This window comes from Lichenostomus cassidix, chromosome Z (genome assembly GCF_008360975.1).
Source record: "Lichenostomus cassidix isolate B80296 chromosome Z, HeHo_3.0, whole genome shotgun sequence".
In the NCBI taxonomy this organism is placed as follows: Eukaryota; Metazoa; Chordata; class Aves; order Passeriformes; family Meliphagidae; genus Lichenostomus; species Lichenostomus cassidix.
In genome coordinates, this window is record NC_139511.1 from 65,729,938 (window position 1) to 65,752,509 (window position 22,572).

Genomic DNA, 22,572 nt, shown 5'->3' on the forward strand with positions numbered 1-22,572 from the left:
CCTTTGACCAACATACTTGGAGCAACAAAAAACATTTCATGTTGATTCAAAATTCTTTTTTCAGGATTTTTAACTTGCCCTCTCCCTAGTTCCAGAAAATCCCCAAACCACAGCTCTGAAAGAGAATATGACGTTTGGTCCATAAAATTCCAGAAAACATATTTTGGTATTTTATAGCAAAATTACTGCATTTGGAACATGACGAAATGAAACAGTCCATTTTTCTCAAATATTCTCTGCTCATGTCTTGCATGAAATTATTTGCAAACACTTTTTACCTCCCTGAAATACCATTGTTTCAGTGAAGACATTATGTCTCCAAAAGAATTCACTGGAGTCTACTTGCTGTTCTTTCCATCTCCAAAAGCCTATGTTTCCTCCATTTCTGTTCTGGATTATGAGAGCCAGAAACAAACTGGAACTCACCCAACACCCATTTTAACACTGAAGTTACTGGAAAGCAGGACAAGATTTTTTTCACCTTCATCTGAACGATCAACTGGATGAAAGTGGCAGTTTTCCACAGTTTATGTCAGGGACTGTGGAATGATGACAGGGATTATGACAGGAATTATGACAGGGATGATTACTGTCACTTCTCCAAAGGCAAAGAATGCCCTGCTTCCATCCACAGGACAGAAATTAAGGGTAGGCATGAGCTACAATCATCTGTTCTAATTCCAGATAACTAAAATTTTGCATAGCTGGCAATGAAGCAAAGCCCTGTAAATTTGTCTTCTGTGCGGTTTTCAAGGAATGAAAATCCAGATCTTAGCAGAACCACCCCACCTGCAGGAGAGAAGAGAAGCCTCCAAAGCTGTAATGCCTTTACCTTGCTTATCTCCAGTGAGAACCCATATCTTGATGTTGGCTTTGGCAAGAGTCTCAATTGTCTGTGGGACCCCATCCTGCAGCTTGTCCTCGATGGCTGTGGCACCTAGCAGCTTAACAGAAATGGCAGGGAGCTGGTTAAGTCCTCCCATTGCTACCAAAGGAGAAAGAGTTAAACCTAGAGGTGATTACTCAAGCAAACACAAATGAAATCCCGAGGAATAAGGTTGCACTGATTGCCATTCCTCCTCAGCAAATTTACTGTACAGAGTGCAGCCCTGATCCTGCAGATGTTCTTGTCTCTAATCCCCCCAGGCTGTGATGGATTATGAATATGCATGAAATTATTTGCAAGAATGTTTGCAGAGCTACAGGTCTGTGTTGTTCCATGTGTTTTCTTCACAGCAGAAAGACCTTTAACAGAGGGACAAAGACACTGGATCCATGTCCCCAGACCTCCTCTCGTGTGGAGGTCAATCCCAGCTGTGCTGTACTGCAGCTCTCACATGGCTGCTAAACATCTTCTCCAGCCCTTGACAGACCTGTCCCCACCTCTGCTCCACACTGTCACGCAGCTAAACCATGGACTGCTTAGGACATAAACCTTAATTTTTTCAAAGTTACCGCTTTTTCTGATATTTGGAGATAGTTGGTGGCTTTAACCTGTCATCAAAGGGACATGGATGTTTCACTGCTACCTCAGGTTTCACTGCTACCACCTACCTCCTGCTGCTGGGAGACTAAATTCAGGGGCTGGCTTTAAGCCCAGGATCCCTTCTGGCATCCTGGGTTGTCCATCATACATCAGCTATTATCAGTGTAGGTAACAGCTCTGATGGAACTTCTCTACACGGTCCTCAAAATTGTACAATCCCTGTTTTACACTAGTCCCTGATCCAGCCAGAGAGACTCTACAACTTCCAAAGGCCAACATCTCCCCAGCTCACACTTGCTTCTTCCCTGGACCCTGTAGGCATCCTGAGCACACAGCAAATGTTAGGAGCAAAGGTATTTCCCAGGATTTCCGGGATTTCAGGAAAGCACTGCCACGAGTGCAAAAGCTGGATTGCTTCTCCTCAGATCCCATACATCATTTTCAGTCATTACTCATGGCTCTAAACACAGGCAGAGCCTCCAGGGCATTTAAAAACTGTAACAAGACTGAGGGAGAGAAGAATGACTTGAAGATCAGAGTTTAGCTCCATTTCAAATTGACACAAACATGTTCATGGATGTCATCTACCCACCCTGCCCAGGGGTGGAAGAACAAAGGAGACACTCTCAGGGGCACTGGGAATTATTCACTGCCTGCTGTTTCAAAGGCTGGAAAATGAATAGATCAGCCATTTGCACATACAAAGGATAGCTATGAAATATTTGTGTCCACATCATCTCCCGCAGGCTCTGATATGTCACTTCATCACGAGAAAGCTACTCTGACACCCACGTGAGTTAAAATAAAACCATTCCCCTGCACTGGTGGCTGACACCCCAGTTCTGGGCTCCTGTCAGAGGTGCCAGTGAACACCCAGGACTGCCATGCTCTGAACTGCTCCTGTCACACAGCCCACTGAGCTGTTTGCAGAGCAGTGTTTACCAAAGTCATGCTGAGCTGTTTATTGACAAACCACCACCCTCGCTGCCTCCCCCAGAGCTTGGCCCAGATTCCCTGAATTACCAACCATTAGGTCTTTTTCAATCTCTTCATATAACTCCGACAGTTTGTCTTCCCGTCCTTCCAAGGCAGTGCTTGCTTCATGGTGACGCCTGATCCAATCCTGGAAGTAATCTTCCTCCAAGCTTTTATAGGCCACCACAAGTGTCCTCAGACCTTCTCCAGCAAACTCCTGCAAGACAGTGGTGAGGCAGAAAGGTCCAAGAAGAACAGTCTGGTCGCCTGGGCTTACAAAGGACCCTCAGAAAGCAGACCTGTAAAAGTGTCCTGGTAAAGTTTGTGGAGGAAAGGTGAAAAAATGACACCTTTAGGCCACAAATATTGGGGTATTTTTAAATAGTAATTCCAGACCACTTTATCATTGACTCCCATGGTCCTTATGAAAAAAAACTTCAAAAGGGCTTTTCTGCTTTCTGGCTCTAAAGCTTTACAGTGACCAGGCATTTGTTTGTCAGGTTCGTTTTTCTAAAAAAAAGGTCCAAAATAGTGAGACCTAAATAAACACTGAACACAGCCTTGAATCTGGGGCATGGGTTCAACATTTTTAAGGGATGAATTCTGGCTGAAATGCACAGCATGAGCACAGCCAGTCATTGCATCTCAGCAAGTCCTTGTAACTGTGCTTTCTGATGGACAAAATGGATCTCAGTGTTTGGTGGAACAGCAGAGGTGAAAATGGAGGTTTTTCCCCAGGCCTGAAGTAAAAGTGCATCAGGAACAGGTCATGGGTCTTCTGAATGTCCTGCATCGTATTTTCCATCTCTGTCCGTATTATGGAATCATAGAATGATAGAATGTCTTGGGTTGGCAGGGACCTTGTAGATAATTTCATTCCAAACCCCTGCCCTGGGCAGGGACACCTTCCACCAGACCAGGTTGCTCAGAGTCCCGTCCAACCTGGCCTCGGACATGTTCAGGGATGGAACATCCACAGTTTCTCTGGGCAACCTGTTCCAGTGTCTCATTGCCCTCACAGTAAAGAATTTCTTCCTAATACCTAATCTAAATCTGCTCTCTTTCAGTTTAAAACCATTAACCCTTGCTTTATCACTACCTGCCCTTGTAAAAAGTCTCTCTCCAGCACTCTTATAGCCCAGTGAGGTACTGGAAGGTGTTATAAGGTCTCCCTAAAACCTTCTCTTCTCCATGCTGAACAAACCCAGATCTCTCAGCTACAGGAGAAGTTCACCAGCCCTCCAATCATCTTCATAGCCTGCTCTAGACTCACTCCAACAGCTCTATGTCCTTCTTACTTTGAGGATCCCAGAGCTGGACAGTGCTCCTGCTGAGGTCTTATAAAGGCAGAGTAGAAGGATAAAATCACCTCCCTCAATCTGCTGACTGTCCTGGACCAGTTCAAATGGCACCTGGTGCTCATACTTAGGCAACTAATCCGAGGCCTAAGGCCACAGAAATTAATTTCTTTCTCTATTCCATTACTAAAAATTGGTGCTTAGGTGCTCTTTCTAAAATCTGTCGGTTTTTGTCTCAAGACAAAGTATACTTCCTTACCTGGAAAAAAAGGAAAACATCAAATACAGAGAGAGATGTTACTGGAAAGGAAACACTTACATTCAGGTGTTCTGTGGTCTCCTCTTTGAGAGAGTTGCAGGAAGGGTGAAGCAGTTCATAAAGAATGGTGTCAGCCCCCTTGCAGTACAAAGTCAAGTCACCTTCTGGACTCTGCACTATGAGAAAGAGGAAAACAAATTCTACAAATCTGAGACTGAGGCTTTTGGGGTACACAGCCTTTCCATCAAAACCAAAAAAAGCTTCTACTAGTGTCTGAATTTCCACAAGTTTTGGCAAGCTTGCAGGAATCAAGACAAGCTCTGCTAAGAAAAGAAGAGAGTCATTGTTCTGAGCAGACACTACCTTGTCCCTGCAGACATAACTTCATTCAAAAGTTAGGAACAACTTCTTTTTTGGGAATTGGTCCTACTTCTCCTATTTCTCCTATCAGTGAACTGTAACTACAGTTATAATATTCCTGAAATATTTGAGTATGTTGGACGGTTAATAAAGGCTACATAAAGTTTCTTGAATAATTTCTCCATTTTCTCTTTGGGAAAATGGGTTTCTCAGTTCGTTCTTGCTTTCTCCTTTCCTAGTTCCTCAAATTTCACTGACAATTCAAAAGCTGATTAGAAGAAAGGCCTTTCCTGCATTGTAATGGGGGCAGCAAGATATATGAAAAGCTTAGTGTCTTCAGGAGGCTGTCTTGCATCACTGTGGTCTAGATGTTGAGATTTCTCCCACCTGCCTCCTTTTAAGTATTTTTCTGGCACTGTTAAATGTGTAATTAAAAAGTCAAGGCAGCCCATCTCAAGCCCTCAGAAATAAATGTTATTCAGAGCATGTTGCAAAGGAGCTCTCCAAGAAAAATGCATCACAGCAGAATGAGGGACAGATCCAGAACCTAGAAGGTCAGGAAGGAAAGAAAGCAGCAAAGGGAACATACCAATCACAGACATTCGCTTGCGAACATTGTTGAAATCAAGAATAGCCAGGAGTTTGTAGATTTTTGTTTCTCCCATTTCCACGACAGTGATGGTCTCAGGTGTGCGAGCCCGGAACACAAATCCAAAGTTTCTGGCAGCAGTGACTAGGGCCCCCTCATCAGGAGATTGTGCTTGATACACCAAGTTACCTGGCATACAAGAAAAAAAAGTGATTTGGCTTCTGACTTATTTCTGAGGTAGAAAACTACAAAATCAAAGACATTATATAGCAGTTATCCCTTTGCTTTTCTGTCTATCCACAGAAGTGCAGCACTAAAGCACCTTATACCCATGCATCTTCATCAGGTCCCAGCAACCCATCCTCCAGGACAGTGTAAGATTCCTGCAGCTGGATTCTTTTGGGTACTTTAATCACACTCTTTGGAGTCTCACATCCCACTGAGAGGACAAGTTCCTTGGGTTTAGCCGCTTTTTGTTAGATCTGCATGTATTTTTCTGATCAGTATTTTCACCTGATACCTGTCAATTAATTCTAGCCTTTAAAGCATGGTTTTCATCCTGTCTGGGATTTGAGGAGGCTAACCTAGTAGCTGTGGGAACACTGGGTGAGAGGAGCTAATGAGTCTCCAGTGGATAGGTGCTCTATATTCTTTGCTTTTTGGGACTAGAAGCAGAGTAGAGAAAGAGTGGGGCAAGCCTCTGCCACCTTAGGGAAGCTGTGGCACCTGCAATTTCCGCACTCCAGAGATGTGGTGTTTGCAGTAGTGTCGGCTCCACCACAGGAACACACAGGGAGTGGAGACCCTGGTCCTTTCTCTTCCCCTGTGGAATCTCCAAAGACACTGATTTATGTGTAGCCATACACTACAAAAAGTCACCAGGGAGCCAAAAGGACCAATAACAGCTTCTGTGGAGAGAAGACATGCTGTGGTGCAAGTGAACGTAACTGCTCATTCTGGTGCTTTCAACAGTCCTCACCTTCCTTCTTCTCTTCTGGCATCACTGTGTGGCAGAGTGAGAGCAGACGGAAGAATCTGTGTGTTGGGACATCATTCAGCTTCACTGCTTCAACCAGGCTGTGGTCATAGAAGGCAAACTTTGGGTCGGCTAATGGGTTGTATGAGAAATCAACCTTCTCTGTATTCTGAAAGAACATGGCTTGGTGTTATTTGTTGGGTTCTCACATGGCTGTACACCAATGCCTACCCAACACAGCCCCTCTCTCCTCCCCACATTTACAAAGGATCCCATCCTGCAGGGCTGCTCACTGCAGAGATTGGTGGATTTAAGGAAGTGGGAGGTCATGAGAGGTATTTAATCATAGGACAGGATGGGCACTAGATGTGTGAGCAGCACTCAGGGTAAGAACCAATTAGCTAAACTGCCTCTCTGAACGGCAGCTAATGCTCCAACAGAATCCCTGCCAATGGATTACTGCAGCAAAGAAGTGCCTGCCTTCAACACATGCCTGCTTGGAGGCATTGTGCTCGTGATGTCAAAGGCTGCCTGTGATAGTGGAATGCAGGAGCCCAGTTTAAAACAGTTCAAAAGGCTGTATTATCCACCACATTCTCCCCAACGCAGAAAAAACCCTAATATGGAAAAAATAAGGACAGACAGGTGACGTAAAGGTTACACTCCACAGGCACTGCCCATTTTGTCAAAAAACAAGGAGCCCCAGGCAGAGTGGAACATGCTGGAGAAATGTCCAGAAGCTCACAGCATGATGTGTCGCGGAGTAATGCACTGCCAAGCCTGCCTCGGACAATTCTGCCTCCCACCCCATCCCTGATGAGCTCAGAGTTTCCAGGATGGGAATCATCCTTTTGACCTCTGCATGCTGACATTTAGCACTTAGCCCAAGAGCACAGACCGACCCCTCCCACACTCGTCTGTGCAGTGAGGTCCAGGCACAGCAACATCATGGATGTGTGGGCAGCAGGACTCTGCTCCAGAGAGCGTCACGAGCAGCAGGGTGGGGTGGACAGTTGGCAGGACTCCAGTGTGTGTGTCACCAAGCAAGGCTGACAGAGAGAGGGCAGGCTGGAGGCACAGTATTGAGCACAAACAGCCTGTTTCAGTGGGCAATTTAAGTTCTAAATGGCCTGGAAATGAATCATTGGAATGAGGAGTGGGATTTTCATCATTGTCTTGCTGTTTGTTATTTGGATTGCTGCATGCAGCTGTCAGACATTTTAGAAATGAAGACAAGTGCGTTTGTGCCAGCAAGCAGAGGCTAAGGAGAAATGTAGAAATTACACATTTTCACAGTTTCTGAAGTCCAGACATTAGTGGAAGTTGACAGTGACCTTGCTTTGCTATGAACTGCACACACTATTTCATTGCTAAAGATTTAGTTAACTGCCAAGGTTAATAAAATTCACCAATGTCCAAGCCTTCAACAGAAACCAATGGTCAAGTATTCAAGAGAAGCTGTGCATGCACCAGAATGTCAGGTGAAGAAGAGGGGACAGTGGGCTGTTCCCAACCTGCAGGTTTAAGCCAGACTTACTGGAAAGGAACTTAACTCTGAGAATTCTCTGACATCCAGAGGAATACACATCACTGCTATGAGCATCAGGACCATCAGCTCTTGCAGGGTCAAAAGCATCAGCTATGCCTCTGTGGGTTGTGTCCACTGGTACATTATCCAAGTCCACTGAAAGCACACATCCTGACAGCACTTGAGCACTTACCTCATTTATTTCTATCCTTTGCCCAGACATATCATACACATCACCTGCAAGCAAGAAAGATTAAATTATAGCCATGAACCATGGGTAAGTGCAGACTCTGAGCCACAAAATTGGTTGAAGTGTTTCTACGATAGAATCTATTTTAAAAGTTTCTGTAAATTGACATGGGCTCTGAAGACTGATGATACATAACAATCAGTTTCTATGTTGGTCCATGACAAAATCCAGAGACTGATAGGTGCTTGAAATACAATGCAGTTACCATAAAAATGACTGACTTTGGGGTAAAGAAGACTTGTCTTGAGCTGAACCCAGAGAGGATCTAGTGCTAGGTAGGAAATTAAAGTCCTTCCAGGGTATGACTTCTCTTGTACCTTGCTCTTTCAAAACCCAGCTCCTGGATTCTACTACATTTGCAGCTGTCCTTGGACACCCACAGAAAAGGAGTTTTCAAAGTCCATTCTTCTCACATCTAGGTAGCAAGGCTGCTTTATTAATTTTCCCTGAACAGATGATCTGATCATAGGAATTGAAGACATCTCATCTCCAGGAAACATAATTAGAAGTTCTGCCTGGAGAAAAGTTTCACTTGGAAGGTCTGGACTGCACCAAGGCCAGCCAGTCGCAACACTTCATTGAAATAAAACTGAAATGCAATGAGTTACAGGAATGATTGACTCATATTTGCATCAGCAACCTCAACTGAGACCAAAGTCAATTGTAGTGCTGGTGTGCCTTCACAAAGGCCCCAAGAGTGTAAAAGACACACAGTCAACCTCTCTCCTGAGAACCTAAACATCAGCTGATTCCCTGGGAACCATAGCCAAGAGGCTTTTGTACATCTCCTCCTCCAGAGGAGAGCAGAACTAAATCAACCTTTCTGGCATGGCTTTCCTGAAGGCCCCTCAGCAGCAAATCCAGAGAAGTACTGTGCTAGGAAGAAGTGAAACATTTAGAAAACTACAGGCAATAGATTGTTTGCCTTCATGTATTTCCCATTCATTTCTTGAAGCCTTACCCTATATCTATGTTAGTGACTTCTGCTTCAGAAAAGTCCATTAAGGATACATGATGAGAGAAATCTCAAACTGTTTAGCAGTACTAATGTTAGATATCACAGTAGCACTATTTGAGATATGGTGGTCTCCAAACGTGCACAGATTCATAGGAAGAAATATCTTCTTTTATTAGGTCAGCTGATAGCACTGAGAAAAGATGCAAGCTTTCTGGCACATGAGTGCATCAACAGATCTGACACAGACAAAGCATGCATCCATATACAAACAAGCGGTGACTAATTTCTCTGGGGCATCTAATGATGTTAATCAATTAGGCAGCTTGCAAAAGTGTTAACACCTCTTGAAGAAAACTGCCTGGGGCCACAGCATGAACAAGCCTTCTAAATCAATGACTTCTAGGATCCAACAGAACTAATGATGTTTGTTTCCCATTTTTTTTCTACTCCCTATAAACTTTTCTCTCTTCTGGCAGGTGAAAAATGTCAGGCCTAAAAACATAGACCAGGCCATTGACTAGTCCAGCTACCTGAAAAAGATGTGGAAAATCACTGCTCATGACATGAGAAATTGCTGAATGTGAGACACAAAGTGTGAGAAGCTGACAAAATTTGCAGAGAGCCCCATGATGGATGGCTGATTTCGTAAGTGATTAGGAGAGAGTTAGTCATGAGAGTTACATGTTATGTTTTGCAAGATTAGCAATGCCTGGGTGACCATGTCAAAATTACCATAAAAAGCTGAGATTACCTAACTAGTGATATCAGGAAAAAAAAAAAAAAAAAAAAAAACAACCAAATTTGAGTACAGATGCTGTAAATCTGGGACAAATGAGGAGAAATTAATAGTGTTGGTTCTTTAGCTGGAATGATAGTGTGGCAGAAAAAAGGAGATAAAAGAGTGAGAAAAAAGGGAAAACTATTAATTTATGCAAATGATGCAATCAGGCTGTCCAGACATCCCTGATGGGCAGCCTTGCACTTGATCACTTACATGGCATGCTGTTCTGGATATCAGACTTAGTCTCTGAAGATGAAGAGGCACACAATGAAACAAAACCCAGAGAATAAGACAAACAGATAACATACCATAGGATTTGCCGTTGATGGAGCACTTGTTGAAACACATGATGTTCTGGGTCAGAGTTCCTGTCTTGTCTGAGAAGATGTACTTGATCTGCCCCAGCTCTTCATTGAGTGTAGTGGTTCTGGCCTGAGCTGGCGTGTCATTCAGTGGGTAATACATTTTACGGTCCCAGTCGATGTAGAAACTGTTACCCAAGCGTATAATCTCCACACTGATGAAACAGAAAGAGAAGATGATGGAATGTTAATATTCATTAGCTTAAGGAACAAGCTCTTTATCTTCAGCACCACCATTAACAATTAGAAGACAGCTTGAAAGGCAATGACAGGTTGAATTCATCTGCCCATAGGTGGCCTGTGGTAAAGGATGTTTAACAAGTCCCACTGCTAAGTTTTCAGCAAACTCACTTCCTTTGTTTATAAAACAGTACTTTATAAAAGTACTTGGAATGTTTCAGAAGTTTTCGGACTGAGAAGTGAGGCAGGAGCAGTGGGTTTCACTGGGTGCTGTTTCAGGAGATGGTTTCCAGCAGAGCTGTGGGCTGGGCTGAGCCCAGTGCCAGGGGATGAGCACAACCATGTCTCAAACAACACAGACTCCTCCAGCAACAGAGCTATTGTGTCACTCAGTACAACCACGGAGTGGCATCAGCTCACAGATGACATGAATTTTCACTTTGCAGTGTGACATACTGGACAGGAATGGAATTCATTCCTGATGTTTACCAACACGAGAGTCTCAGTAGCAAGGCTGACTGAAGGTAGGTACAATGATAAACTAAACAGGGCTATGCAGTCTCTACCCCTGCCCCAAGTTTTGAGAGCATCACAGACACATTGGCTACCTGTCACCCCTGCTTGGCTATCACTAATAACCAACACAGCTCTGCATTGTCTGGGAAGAGGCAACACTCACACTGCCCATACAGAACCAAGAGCTTCAACCTGATTACACCTACTTGCCTGGCAATCCTCACATGAGTCCTAAAGCCTCCTCAAAGCATAGCCCATTCATTCAGTGTTAGCAAGATACTTTCAGACTTGCTCCTATAGTGTCCTACACACCTACACCTCCCCTTTCACTGCAAAATCATCCTCTCCTCTTCCAGAGCTCACTGCTGTCCCCATCAAACCCTGATAAAGCCTTATGAAGGCAGCAGAAATAAGAAAAGCATTGACCTGATGTGTAGGATCATCTCTAATGGGGCTGTGCTAAGTTTTAAGGAAAATGCTGCTCACAGTTAAGGCAAAAGCTAAACCTCTCCAAAGATGAAAAGTGAAAGGAGCTTCTGGCACGTACCTGACGTAGAGTGAAATTGGTACCACTGTGTTTAAGATGATCACATATGACCAGAACATCAGGAAGCCGGAGTAGGAGGCAGAATTGACACCCTCTGCCCAGGGCAGATACACCTGGAAGTAGTAGCCCTTATCATGCTCCCAGATACCATTGCCAATGGCTAGGATGAGACACATCAGTGCTAAAAACGCAAAGATCTGAAAAAAGAAAATTAAAAAAAACCCAAACAAATCAAAACCAACCAAAATGTATTGCATTTTAGAAACAAGGAATTTTTTATGTATTGGTTAATCAGAGATGAGATAGGGCTGGATAGCCTGAATCACAGGAAATTGTTCCTAGGGATGAAGAGGAAAAGAGAGCAAAATTATGATACTTTTACCTCAAGAACAAAACTACACAGTGCAGAGTCTGGCAACTTGGAATTAAAAGTCCTCAAACAGCTGGGGATTTAAATCCCAAGCAGACATCTCAACTAGGGGGATCAGCTGCAGAACACCACATCCCATTAGAGAAGAATTGAGCTAAGGGTACTCAAACATCTGGCTGCACACTTGGGAATACAAACTGCCTGGAGGACTCTACCTGGCTATTTGCCAGATGTATCACAGTCTTCCTCACAGTTTCTGAAAAACTAATAAGGACAATCCAGCACTGTACCATTTGGAATTCAGCACTGGGTATTATTCAGATGGTTAGAGGAGAGTTAATTGCTTTCTCAAAGCTAATGGTTGCCTTGGTATCTGCCCTCACAATTTGATTACATTTCCTTTGAGCAAACAAAAAGCAACACCAACCAGTGATGTGTATCCTTGGGCTTTAGAGAAGCCTGTTTCCTGAAGCCTAAAGCAACCAGGGCAACAGCAACTGGGAAGTGAATTTCCAAGTGGGAAACCTTAGTGAAAACTGGGGCTTGCACTGGAACACCATTTAACACACACAAGACCATTACATAGGTCATAAAGCAGTTTTTTTATTTAAAGAAGACAAGACTGTAGCAGTACAAGCATATGGAAAAGAATACAAAAAGAACAGAAGAAGCAAATTTAAAAGCAATTTATACAAACTGCAAGGCATTCTAGAACTGTGAATATCTAACAGTCAGAAAATATCAAGAGAAGAAAAAAATAAAGCATAAACAAGTGTGTGAAAAGCAATCGTATTAAGAGACAGTCCTACAGGAGGAAGGAGGAAGGAGGAAGGAGGAAGGAGGAAGGAGGAAGGAAGAAGGAAGAAGAAGGAATTATCTCCCCTACAGTAGATGAAAAAGGCAGATTATGTTCAGACACAGAGCACTATGTGGCTCTATCTGCTAATAAGCATTTTCAATGTGGCAGGTCCATCTAATTCAAAGACAGAAACTTAGAGGTTAGTTTTTAACCTTTGATAAGGTTAGTTTTTAACAATGCTTTAAAAACTGGGAAGCCCCACCATCTTGGAATGCTGCTGATGTAATTACAACATTTATAAGGTAGAAATGGTGATGCTGGGGGAGACAAACTGCACTTAACTTGACATCCTTCCTGGACAAATGACAATAAAATAATTCTTTTGGCATAGGCTTTTCCAAACATTTGACATAAAACAACCAATATAATAATAAAAAAGTGAAGATATGGAGTCAACAGGCTGCACAAAAGAGCAATTAAAAATCATCTTTTGCAAATATAATCATTAGGGAGGACATATCAGTAAGTTGGACTATTTTGTAAAGGCCATACAGCAACAATCACATTAAAACAGTAATCAACCTTTTTAAAAAACAGTAATTGAGGTACAAGTATAGAAAGGTTGATGGTAAAACTAATATTTGTACTGCTGAGGTAATCTATGGGAGGAAGAAAGATAATTCTATGGAGTAATATGAATCACTTTGGTGAAAAGTTCATGCCTGATCAACTCAAGTTTTAATATCAAAAAGCCACAAAAGGGAACTGCAGTAAGAAAAGGTAGCAGGCTGAGTTTCAGGGGACACATTTATTTCACACATGAGTAGTAGCTTTTCTATTTAATTGTGCAAAGCCAAATAAATTACTCAACTTGTGAAACAGAGACAATATTGCTTGCTGGTAAGGAATGTGGTGCAGTGTTTTTAAACCTCTGTGAACCAGAAATTAAAACATACTTCAATCTGCACTATTGTAATTATAAGGGATTAATGATATTATGAGAGGCATGACCCACCTCGCTGCCCCACAGGTTAAAAATTATCCATTTACAGAATATCACAATCCCTGTAGGAATTTCAATGTGTGATTCAGCAATAGAAATACACATGGGGCAAGACAAGAGCTGAAGTTTCCAAGGTATCCCTGCCCGTGGCTGGGGTGTTGGAACAAGATGATCTTTAAGGTCTCTTCCAACTCAAACCACTCAGTGATTCCATACGACAGCAGCTCTTGCCTGCAATGGCACTTGATTTATGTACATTTTGTTTTCTGTGCATTGGGCATGTCAACGCTCTCACAACCCCACTCATGTGCAACACTCATGCTTGCACAAAGCTCACTAACATGCTGATTGCTCTGAGACAAATGCAAAAGACCAAGCCATTAACAGCAACCCTGGAGATTAATTTCTGCGCACAGAAACAACTGTGTGCAGGGTGTTGCCACTGTAACCACAGCCCTGATGAGAAGGACATGAAAAATCATAGACTTGTGCATGCTTATAGGCTTTCTTGAACATCCTCCCTCCCTGGGTCCTGCCCATGCACTGCCTGCTAAAGATCCTCCTGGCAAGAATTTTGTAAAGAGGAGGTGAATTTTGACTTCAAGATAAACATTGACTGATGGACTGTGAATTGTAACAAGTCTCAGTTTCTTGGTTGGTACTTTGAGTTCTGCTCCGGGATTTGAAGCAGTTAAGTTGTTTAAGAGATGAACGTGAGAGCTCTTTCTCTGAAGATTTGCTCTCCCAAGAGTGCTAAGAAGCAGCTTTTGGACAAAAAAGCATTTCTGGAGCTGGCAAGTGCATCCCCAGTGGAGGAGCATTAACTTCTCTCTCAGATCGATGAGAAACACCCCCAAATGTGAAAAAACAGCTATGATTGCCATCTGGAAAGGTTCAGTCCTGATTAACCCTTGTTGGGACAGACCATGGCAATATTTAACAGGCACTCCCTTGGTGAATTTGCTTAAACACTGCTTTGTGCCTGGAAGCTTCATGGCAAATAAACACAAAATAACTTTGCCAGTGTTACTGTGGAATAAGTTTCACTACATTTAAATGACTTATTTATAGTAAGTCATGGCTGCTTTGTATTATCAAACTCAAGAGCACAATATATTGCCTATTTTTATGACCACACTCTGTAACCTTCGACCACCCAGTGAACTGGAAAAACCACATCCCCTTAGGTGTGCAAAGAGTCTGGTGTTCAAGCTATGATAGAGCTTTACTTAGACATCAAAATTTTAGGTTCCTTAAAAATGTGTAAAGGAGACAAACACACCCTTGGCTCCTCCAGCGCCCAAGAACCCAGGCACAGGCTGATGCAATCGGCTGCAACTTGCTCAATTTTTTTTAAAACAGAGCCAGGAGGTAAATTCATCTCATTTGTGTTTATAAAGAGAGGCCAAACTGAAAGTTCTGGGTGGGTGGAACCTTTGGCTTGTGAAAGGAGATTTAGCAAATCTTAATTGAAAGTTAAATTCCAAGTTCCCTATTCAGTTTTTCTTTGCTCTGTTTCTGTGCCTTGTGGATTCCCCACAGCCCTTTCTCCTCTCCAGTAAGAGCACAGCAGAACACCTATAAAAATGTGAAGTTTTTCAAATGCTTGCAAAATTTTGAATGTAAGAGGCCCAAACCTTATTTGTTTTTGCTGTCCCCTTAAGAGGAGGAAGGGAAAACACTGAGGGAACCAAGCTGGTGATGATAACAAAGATCTTCCCTTGGCAGAGATTGGTGCAAGTTTACTAAAATTAGGGGCATGTCCTTACTGTACACAGAGCAAGGCCTCAAATGGGATTGAAGACAACCCTGGAGTGGCTGTCTGTGCTGTGGCACTGCTGGACATCCCTGAGCCCACTTAAAGGACTTTTGGGACCTCTAGAAAAAAAGGAGGAGTAGAGGGGCTGAGAAGCAGTATGGAGGTCAGAGGGTGGTGCCACCCTGGAGATGTCTGTGCTCTCAGTGCTGAGGAGACATGAGGTCAGAGAGGGCAGGGAGAGGTCAGGACAGCCTTGCTGTGATCCACAGACTGCTGCTGGATGCCTCCTCCAGGGCTTGTTCCAGTACCTAGGGATGGATCTTGTTCCCAGCTGCCTGCTAGGGTGATCTGGAGAGCAAGAGCAGAAGGGAACAAGCAGGAACAGTGACCACTGACCACCAGACCTTCCCAGTGCTGTAAATGGAAGGTAGTGCAGCATGCATGGAAAAGCATGACAAATTTGCACTCAAAGGAAAATAAAGTCTGAAACTAAAGACATTTTCTTCAAGCAACATTGATTAAAGTAGTGTCAGAGTGTGTGTCTTCCTCCCCTGAGTGGCTTTGAACTCAAGCAGTAAAATCTTGAGAGAGGCTGTAAAAGAATCACTATTTCTGCCTAGAAGTATCTGCCATTTGTTAAAACCACTTGGAGCTTTATCCTCAAATTAGATCTGTTTTTCAACCTGAGAAGAGTGCCTGCTATGTAGGATTAGTGTTCTCAGATCTCCCAGCTGCTAAAAACACCACTTTCTCAGCATTAATGAGACCATGTCTAATAATTTATCCTAATGTGTTAAGTCAGAAGCTGGCCTCATGTAAATTAACAAACTCAATTACCAAGTCCTATGCAGATATCACCAGAGATGCCAAGAAATCAGGAGGAAGAGAGAGAACTGCTAATGTTTATTTAAATAGAAAATGACAAAATTACTAGAAGAAAAAAGGGCTTTGCAGGCTTAAAAATATTTCTCACACAAACACGCAGAGCAAGGGAGAGCAGAGAAAATTACAAGCTCAGAAGAAAAGTCCTGAATTCTGTCAATGCCTTGCTTTGCAAGATGGGCTGGCAGAGGTGCTGCAGAACTCAGGCTGCTGATAAACTATGATGTACTTTTTCTTTATCATTAGTCACTTCTGATATTCCCTCATTTGTGCAGACAAAGAGGTGGAGCATCTGGAAATGATGAACACATCTGAAGAAAGGAAGACACATTAAATCAGACTTACCACCAACACAAGGACGTTCATGAGCCGATCAATGCTTGTTCTCTTGAAAGTTGTTTTTCCGCTGTTCTGCATGAGTTTCGTGTCTGGCCCTGGAGATGAAGCACACTTGGTAATTTTAGTAATAAAGCTTAGCTGTTCTAAAGCTAATTCCCTCTGATGCCCCACTGTGCTCTTCAGCATAAATAACCACGACAGCTCTCCTGAACTCAGGTACGTACAGTCCAGAGTGCTGGTGGGAAACTTGGGCAGAAACAGGCTAAGGCATTTGTCTGAGATTATATGGAGAGAATCACATAAAACCATTAAATCTGGACTTTGACTCTGCTCTCTTCTTTCAACATTGAACCCTCCCTCTCAGGTTTAATTACTTTTCACAGAATACCTGATATTGCTATGTTATTGGTGACATATTATGCATTATCTCACATGTCTAGAGGAGTATAGAAACAATAGGATTATGCTCGTGAAAAGCATAGAGCTAATCAATAATATTATTGATGACCCTGATATTCCAATATGGATTAAAATCACATAGAAATGATACGTAGTGCTTAATTCAATACACTTCAGAGAATTCTTAACCAAATTTAATTGCTACATTCTCTCTTACTCATCAATCAAAACTTCCCTCCTGTACTTTGCTACATGCATTTCTGAAATAAGAAACTTTTTTCTTCTCATACCTGGTGGAAACATACTTTCCAAAGGAAAAAATACTTGATGCCTTTGTGCATGCTGGGTGTGATGTACTTCCATGCTAGTGCTGCTGTGCTTTGCAATTCACATTTTTACCAGTCAGTCCTTTTACCTACCAGCATAAATAACAAGTCCAAAGCACCAGTCTGTGTTCCTAATAGTACAGCCCCTCAGCAACATCTTCTCATTGTCCAGGGCATACTTCTCTCCTCGAAGAGTAAGAGTTCCTGTGAATTTATCCAGTTTGTTATTTGGTGCCTCACATCTGACTTCTCCTGTAAAAAGAAGGTAAAAGCAAAAATAGAAATCTTGGTCCAGAAAGGTGTCATCAATATTGCATTCCCAGCTGTTCCTCAGAGAGACAGTATTTCACACAGTAGTTGCAGTCGACTCCTACCCTTGTCATTCCCATTCTATATCTTATATTTACTGATGTTCTGGGATGTTGCTCCTTCCCCATATTCATCTCGTAATTCAAGGGACCACAATGAACTTGGATATATCCAGTTCTTTGAACGTGGCAGTTTTTTATTGGTAGAGTACAAAACAAAGTTTCCACAACTTTTATGTGGGTGAGAAGAAATGTTGAACCAGCAACATACTTTTAATCCATTCCCAGCAAGTTCATAGCAGTACGATGTCACTGGATAACTTTAGCTAAAAGTGCTGACATCACCTTTTTTCCTATTTCATTTTCCCTTCAACTGCAAGAGCCCAAGTGAATAAAATCATAGCCTAAAGGCTGCAGAAGAGTAATTAACTGAGGTGTCTTTGTTCGCTGGTTTTTAATTTCATCTCTTTTATAACTCAAGTCCCAGGAGCACATAAAAAAGATACCACTACCTTCTTTTGCCACAAAGCTGACACTGTAAGTGATTGGAGTGTCTATTTCCATGCTTTATATTTATTTCTTGTAATAAAATGTGTTCAGATACCTCAGTATAAAAATGACTATTTAAATCAACAGCTGCACCTGACATTTAAAGATTCAAAGCAGAGCCCTGTGGATGTATTGAAAGGAACTGGAAAATACAAATATGCCTTATTGAAAGGCAGTTTAAGAGTTCAGTCTGTTCACTTAATCAGCAGGAACATTAAAGTTATTTTGACCACAGGCTGTAAATACCTACAAAAAAGACTAGCATTTGCAAAGAGTACAGTTTTTCTAGCTGTCCTCAGATTAATACACCAGGCTCAAGAGACTGGAAACAAAATCCAGAGAATTCCAGAAGAAAAGTACATCTCTAAGTGTCATAGCAGTCTTCACCACTATGCATTTTAAAATAAAAAATAATTAAAATTATCAAAAAAGTAGCTCTACTCTAGGGCATAAAAATTATCAGACTTGAAAGATCAAACAATTAGGAAATTCAGTGACACATGTGACATCAGAACTCATCGTAACAACTGTGTTGATCTTCTATTTCACCATCTGGTTACTCCAGCAACAACCAGACCTATGCCCCATCATTTCTGAAAGTCTGCAGTAACCAGGACCACCTCACTGCCACCCCTGCAACACCTCAAAAAGCACAAAGGAAACAGAGGCTTTGCTCTGTGACCTCAAACAGCAAAATGCTTGGCAAAGCAAACCCAGGGCATGGTCTCCCACCAGGAACACTGTGCCTGCCGTGGGCTCCTCAGAGCACCTTGTGTGTCCACGTTTGCTTTTCCCTAAATGGGCAGGTCTGGGTTACTGATGTGCTGATTTTGAGATCAGAAGGGATTCATCCACATGAGACTGACCACAAAAGAGTGAGAAGCTCTAAAGATGCCCCCAGGACAGCTGCACTGAGCCCAGTAACTCTGCAGCTCAAGGCACCACAGCCTGGCACCATTCCCCCTGTCCCCCTCTCCCACTGACAGCAATAGGATATCGGGAATACATTTCAGCTGAAAGAGTTAAATAGTGTCAAGCTGACAAGCAGTTTGTAACTGAAAAGTATTGTTGTCTTTCTGGTCTCCCAGTTCCCCAAATCAAAGAAGTTCAGGGTTTTGCAAGCATCTTCCTTATCTGAACCATCAAACAAACATCATAACTCACATAAAGCATTCCACTGAGTGCCTGTATTAGCTGAGCAACCCTGTTCTCTCTTCCTGTCTTAAAAAGTAATTAGATAAAGAGTTACATAAATATTTAAGTATTTCTGTGGAGGTTTGCTAAGGGAAATGCAAGGCTGGGTCTGATTCCAGGCACTCTTCCCAGTACACTGTCAAATATAAATCATCCTGGGAAACATTTTATTCATTTTAAGTACTGTGAACAGGGCACTTTTATTTACAACATAAGTAAAATAGAGAGCTGCAGAATAAATAAATAAATATCCGATAAGAAAATTCTCAATTTTCCAGAATATTTTTAAACATTTTTTTAATTAAGCACTTCCAAGAACACAGTGCCCTTAGATAAGCATCACACTGAACATGCTTGAAAAATTATCCAAGATTAAGATTTTGCTTACAAATTGATAGACACTTCAGCCTGCACAGGAAAATAACTAAGGCATGCCACTCCAATTACTAACATAAAGCATATAACTGCACCTGTAAAAACATATTTCTCAAGACCTAAAACACTCAGAACCTCAGCCATCACTTCAAAAAAATCCTGATGTACTGAGCTGACACTTGGCAAAAACCACACACATTATTGCATAAAACCTCAACAAAGAAGGCAAAAGAAAATCTACCAGACAGTCTCAGCTATGCTCTTTGCCACATCCCCACCACTTGTCCTGGAATCATCTACTTGTTTCAAAAACTCTTTTTTCTGGAATTATATTCCCTCCTTATCTAAAAATATTTCCTGAGAGTCTGCAATCCTTGAGGCTTTCCAAGGACAGCAGCACTCATTCCACCCCTTTCCACACTGACTCCTCCTGTAATCCTGACCTCATATCTAAGCCAGTGGGTCACTGCAGAACGTGACTAACACCTCCTGGGCTGTTCCCTCATGTTCTCTCCAAAGACAGATGATGTGTGAGCATGGAGTACTCTGGTTTTGACAGGCCTGACTCCTTTCTGTGTGTGTGCTGCTATGTATTCCCTGGTATCCACCAACAGGACACATGGGAATGGTTAAAGTTGCACAAGGAGAGGTTCAGACTGGATGTCTTAGGAAACATTTCTTTACTAAGAGGGTTACAACTCACTGGAGCAGGCTTCCTAGAGAGGTGATTGATGCACCCAGCCTTTCAGGTTTAAGAGGCATTTGGACAGTGTTCTTAAAAACATATTTTAATTTTTGGTCAGCCCTGAAATGGTAAGGCAGTTGGACATGATGATCATTGTAGGTCCATTCCAACTGAAACATTCTATTCTATTCTATTCTATTCTATTTGTCCTAGGTTGCAATATTGATGTAGTTAAGTATTCTATTACCACCAGCTGTGGGCCATTAGCTGCTATCACCCACTCCGGATGACAGGCAATGGGCCATCCGTTAGCTATTATCACTTGCTAACGACCCACCCCGCATGACAGGCAATGAGCCATCAGGGACCCACCGTGTGACTCATGGACTTATCTCATCCCATTGTGAGATGCTCTGCCGAGGAGAGAGGAGCCAGGTGTTCCCACCTGGATATAACCTGGCCTTGGAACTGCCTGAGCTAGCCCTGTCTACTGGGTTCCCGGAGGACAAGAGCTACCACTGAATCTTCAGCTGGAGACTAGACCTTCACAGGATCACTGCTTCAACTGGACTACTTCAGTTGGACTGCTACTACCACCCTAACAGGGTGTTAGGTTGTATCTGACTTTGTCAGTGCTTTTCCTTGTATTATTTCATTTATTTTTAATTTCAATCTTGACTTGTGATCTCCCACTGGTTTGTTTTCAAACCAAGACATATTTTGGCGCCCAACGTGGGGCTCGACCTGGGGAAACTCAGAAAATCATATCACCATGATGATCAGCCTGTCTATGTGGGTAATGTATCTTACCCTTTATATTTTCCCTCAAATGGGAAACTATCTACCCGTTGCATTGCTCCTGTTGCGACCAGGGAAAGGCATGAGAATTGCTGTATTGGTTTATTATGCCTATTGCATGGTAACGTGTGAGGCGATGAATACCATTCGGAATATATACTCGACTTTGTCTGCCTGGCCTAACCTGAGCTGCTTCGTCTGGGACCTCCTCAGCAATCGCACCCACCCTCTGGGGCTAGGAGGAGAGAGTGGTTTCTTCCAGCATTTCAGGCCAGGCACAGCCATCTTTGACAACATTGAATTCTCTCTGGATGCTAAGGATGGCATAATCTTCCTGTTAGTTCTGTTTTCTTTCTTCTCTGCGACCAGCACAGTGTACCTCATGCTGAGAAACAGAACAATACCTGGTGTTGTACAGCGTCTTCTCAAAGAGGAGGAGAAAAGAAACAAGTCAGCAGGCAAGAGGAAAAGAACCAAAGGAGCAGTCAATGTCTCAACACAGACCATTGCCGAATCAAAACAGCCAAAGCCAGTAGCGGTTGCCCCCGTCCAGAAAAAGAAATCCAAGAGCAAATCAGTCCGCACAGCGACTGATGAGGATGCGGCAGGACCATCTCACCCAGCAGAAGAGACAGAGCCGGAGATCATCACTCGCTCTCTATCCCTGGGGGAGCTGCGGGACCTACGGAGGGAATTCACCCGGCAGGCGAATGAGTCCATCTTGACCTGGCTGCTCCGTATCTGGGACGCCGCAGCTAATGACACTATTCTGGATGGAAGTGAGGCCAGACAAATGGGATCCCTGTCTCAGGATGTGGTCATTGACCAGGGGATTGGGAAAACCCAGGAAACTCTCAGCCTCTGGCGGCGATTGCTGCTGAGTGTACGGGACAGATACCTGTGCAAAGAAGACCTCCAGATGCACCAAAGGAAATGGAACACAATAGAACAAGGTATCCGATGCCTGAGGGAATTGGCCGTGCTAGAGATCATTTTCTCAGACAACGAGAGATTCCCCAAGAGCCCAGATAATGTCCGGTGCACTTCACAAATGTGGCTAAGATTCGCACGGCTCGGACCAGAGATATACTCTCGTTACCTGGCAACACTGCAGTGGAGGGAAGGCGAAGACCAGGTGGGCGTGTTAACAAACAAACTGAGAATTTATGAGGACACTGTCACCGCTCCACTACGCACCCAGGTCTCATCGGTAGAAACAAACCTGGCCGAGCAAGTCCGGAGTTTGATTGAAGAGAGCCTCCAGAAACTAAGGAAAGAGTTCAAAGAAGGATTTTTCCATGTCACACCGAAACCAACCCGAGTCTCTGCCATCAGGAGCAGACGTACTCCAGTCAGGGAAAGAAAACAAACTCCACGACGTGACCTCTGGTTTTTCCTTCAAGAGCACGGGGAAGACATGAGGAAGTGGGATAGGAAACCCACCTCCACCTTAGCAGCCCGGGTACGTGAATTGAAAACAGAAACATCCACCTCAAGAAGCTCATCTAGGTACAACACTGCCCCAGTCTCTTGTGGACAGAACCCCCGACAGAATGGAAGTGATAATATGACTGATCCTCTTGAAGGGACCTCAGGAACACATTTACAGGAGAAGAACATCGTCCACCAAAAACAGGATTAGAGGAGCCCTGCCTCTAGCCAGGTAGAGGAAAGGGATAATCGGATCTATTGGACTGTGTGGATCCGATGGCCTGGCACAT

At 43.1% G+C, this 22,572-nt stretch overlaps 1 protein-coding gene across 6 annotated transcripts in view; it reads right to left on the reverse strand.

Moving 5' to 3' along the window:
* Positions 1-22,572, reverse strand: part of LOC146425141 (phospholipid-transporting ATPase ID-like) — a 91,094-nt gene that overhangs the window by 16,778 nt on the left and 51,744 nt on the right. For all 6 annotated transcript variants that reach the window (XM_085042248.1, XM_085042250.1, XM_085042251.1 and 3 more), the window contains 10 exons: positions 17,036-17,194; positions 16,224-16,312; positions 11,066-11,262; positions 9,769-9,977; positions 7,665-7,708; positions 5,947-6,112; positions 4,968-5,156; positions 4,079-4,194; positions 2,514-2,678; positions 833-944 (listed from right to left, as the gene is read on the reverse strand). In XM_085042248.1, the coding sequence (XP_084898374.1) occupies positions 833-944; positions 2,514-2,678; positions 4,079-4,194; positions 4,968-5,156; positions 5,947-6,112; positions 7,665-7,708; positions 9,769-9,977; positions 11,066-11,262; positions 16,224-16,312; positions 17,036-17,194 (1,446 nt within the window). The remainder of the gene's footprint in view (positions 1-832; positions 945-2,513; positions 2,679-4,078; positions 4,195-4,967; positions 5,157-5,946; positions 6,113-7,664; positions 7,709-9,768; positions 9,978-11,065; positions 11,263-16,223; positions 16,313-17,035; positions 17,195-22,572) is intronic.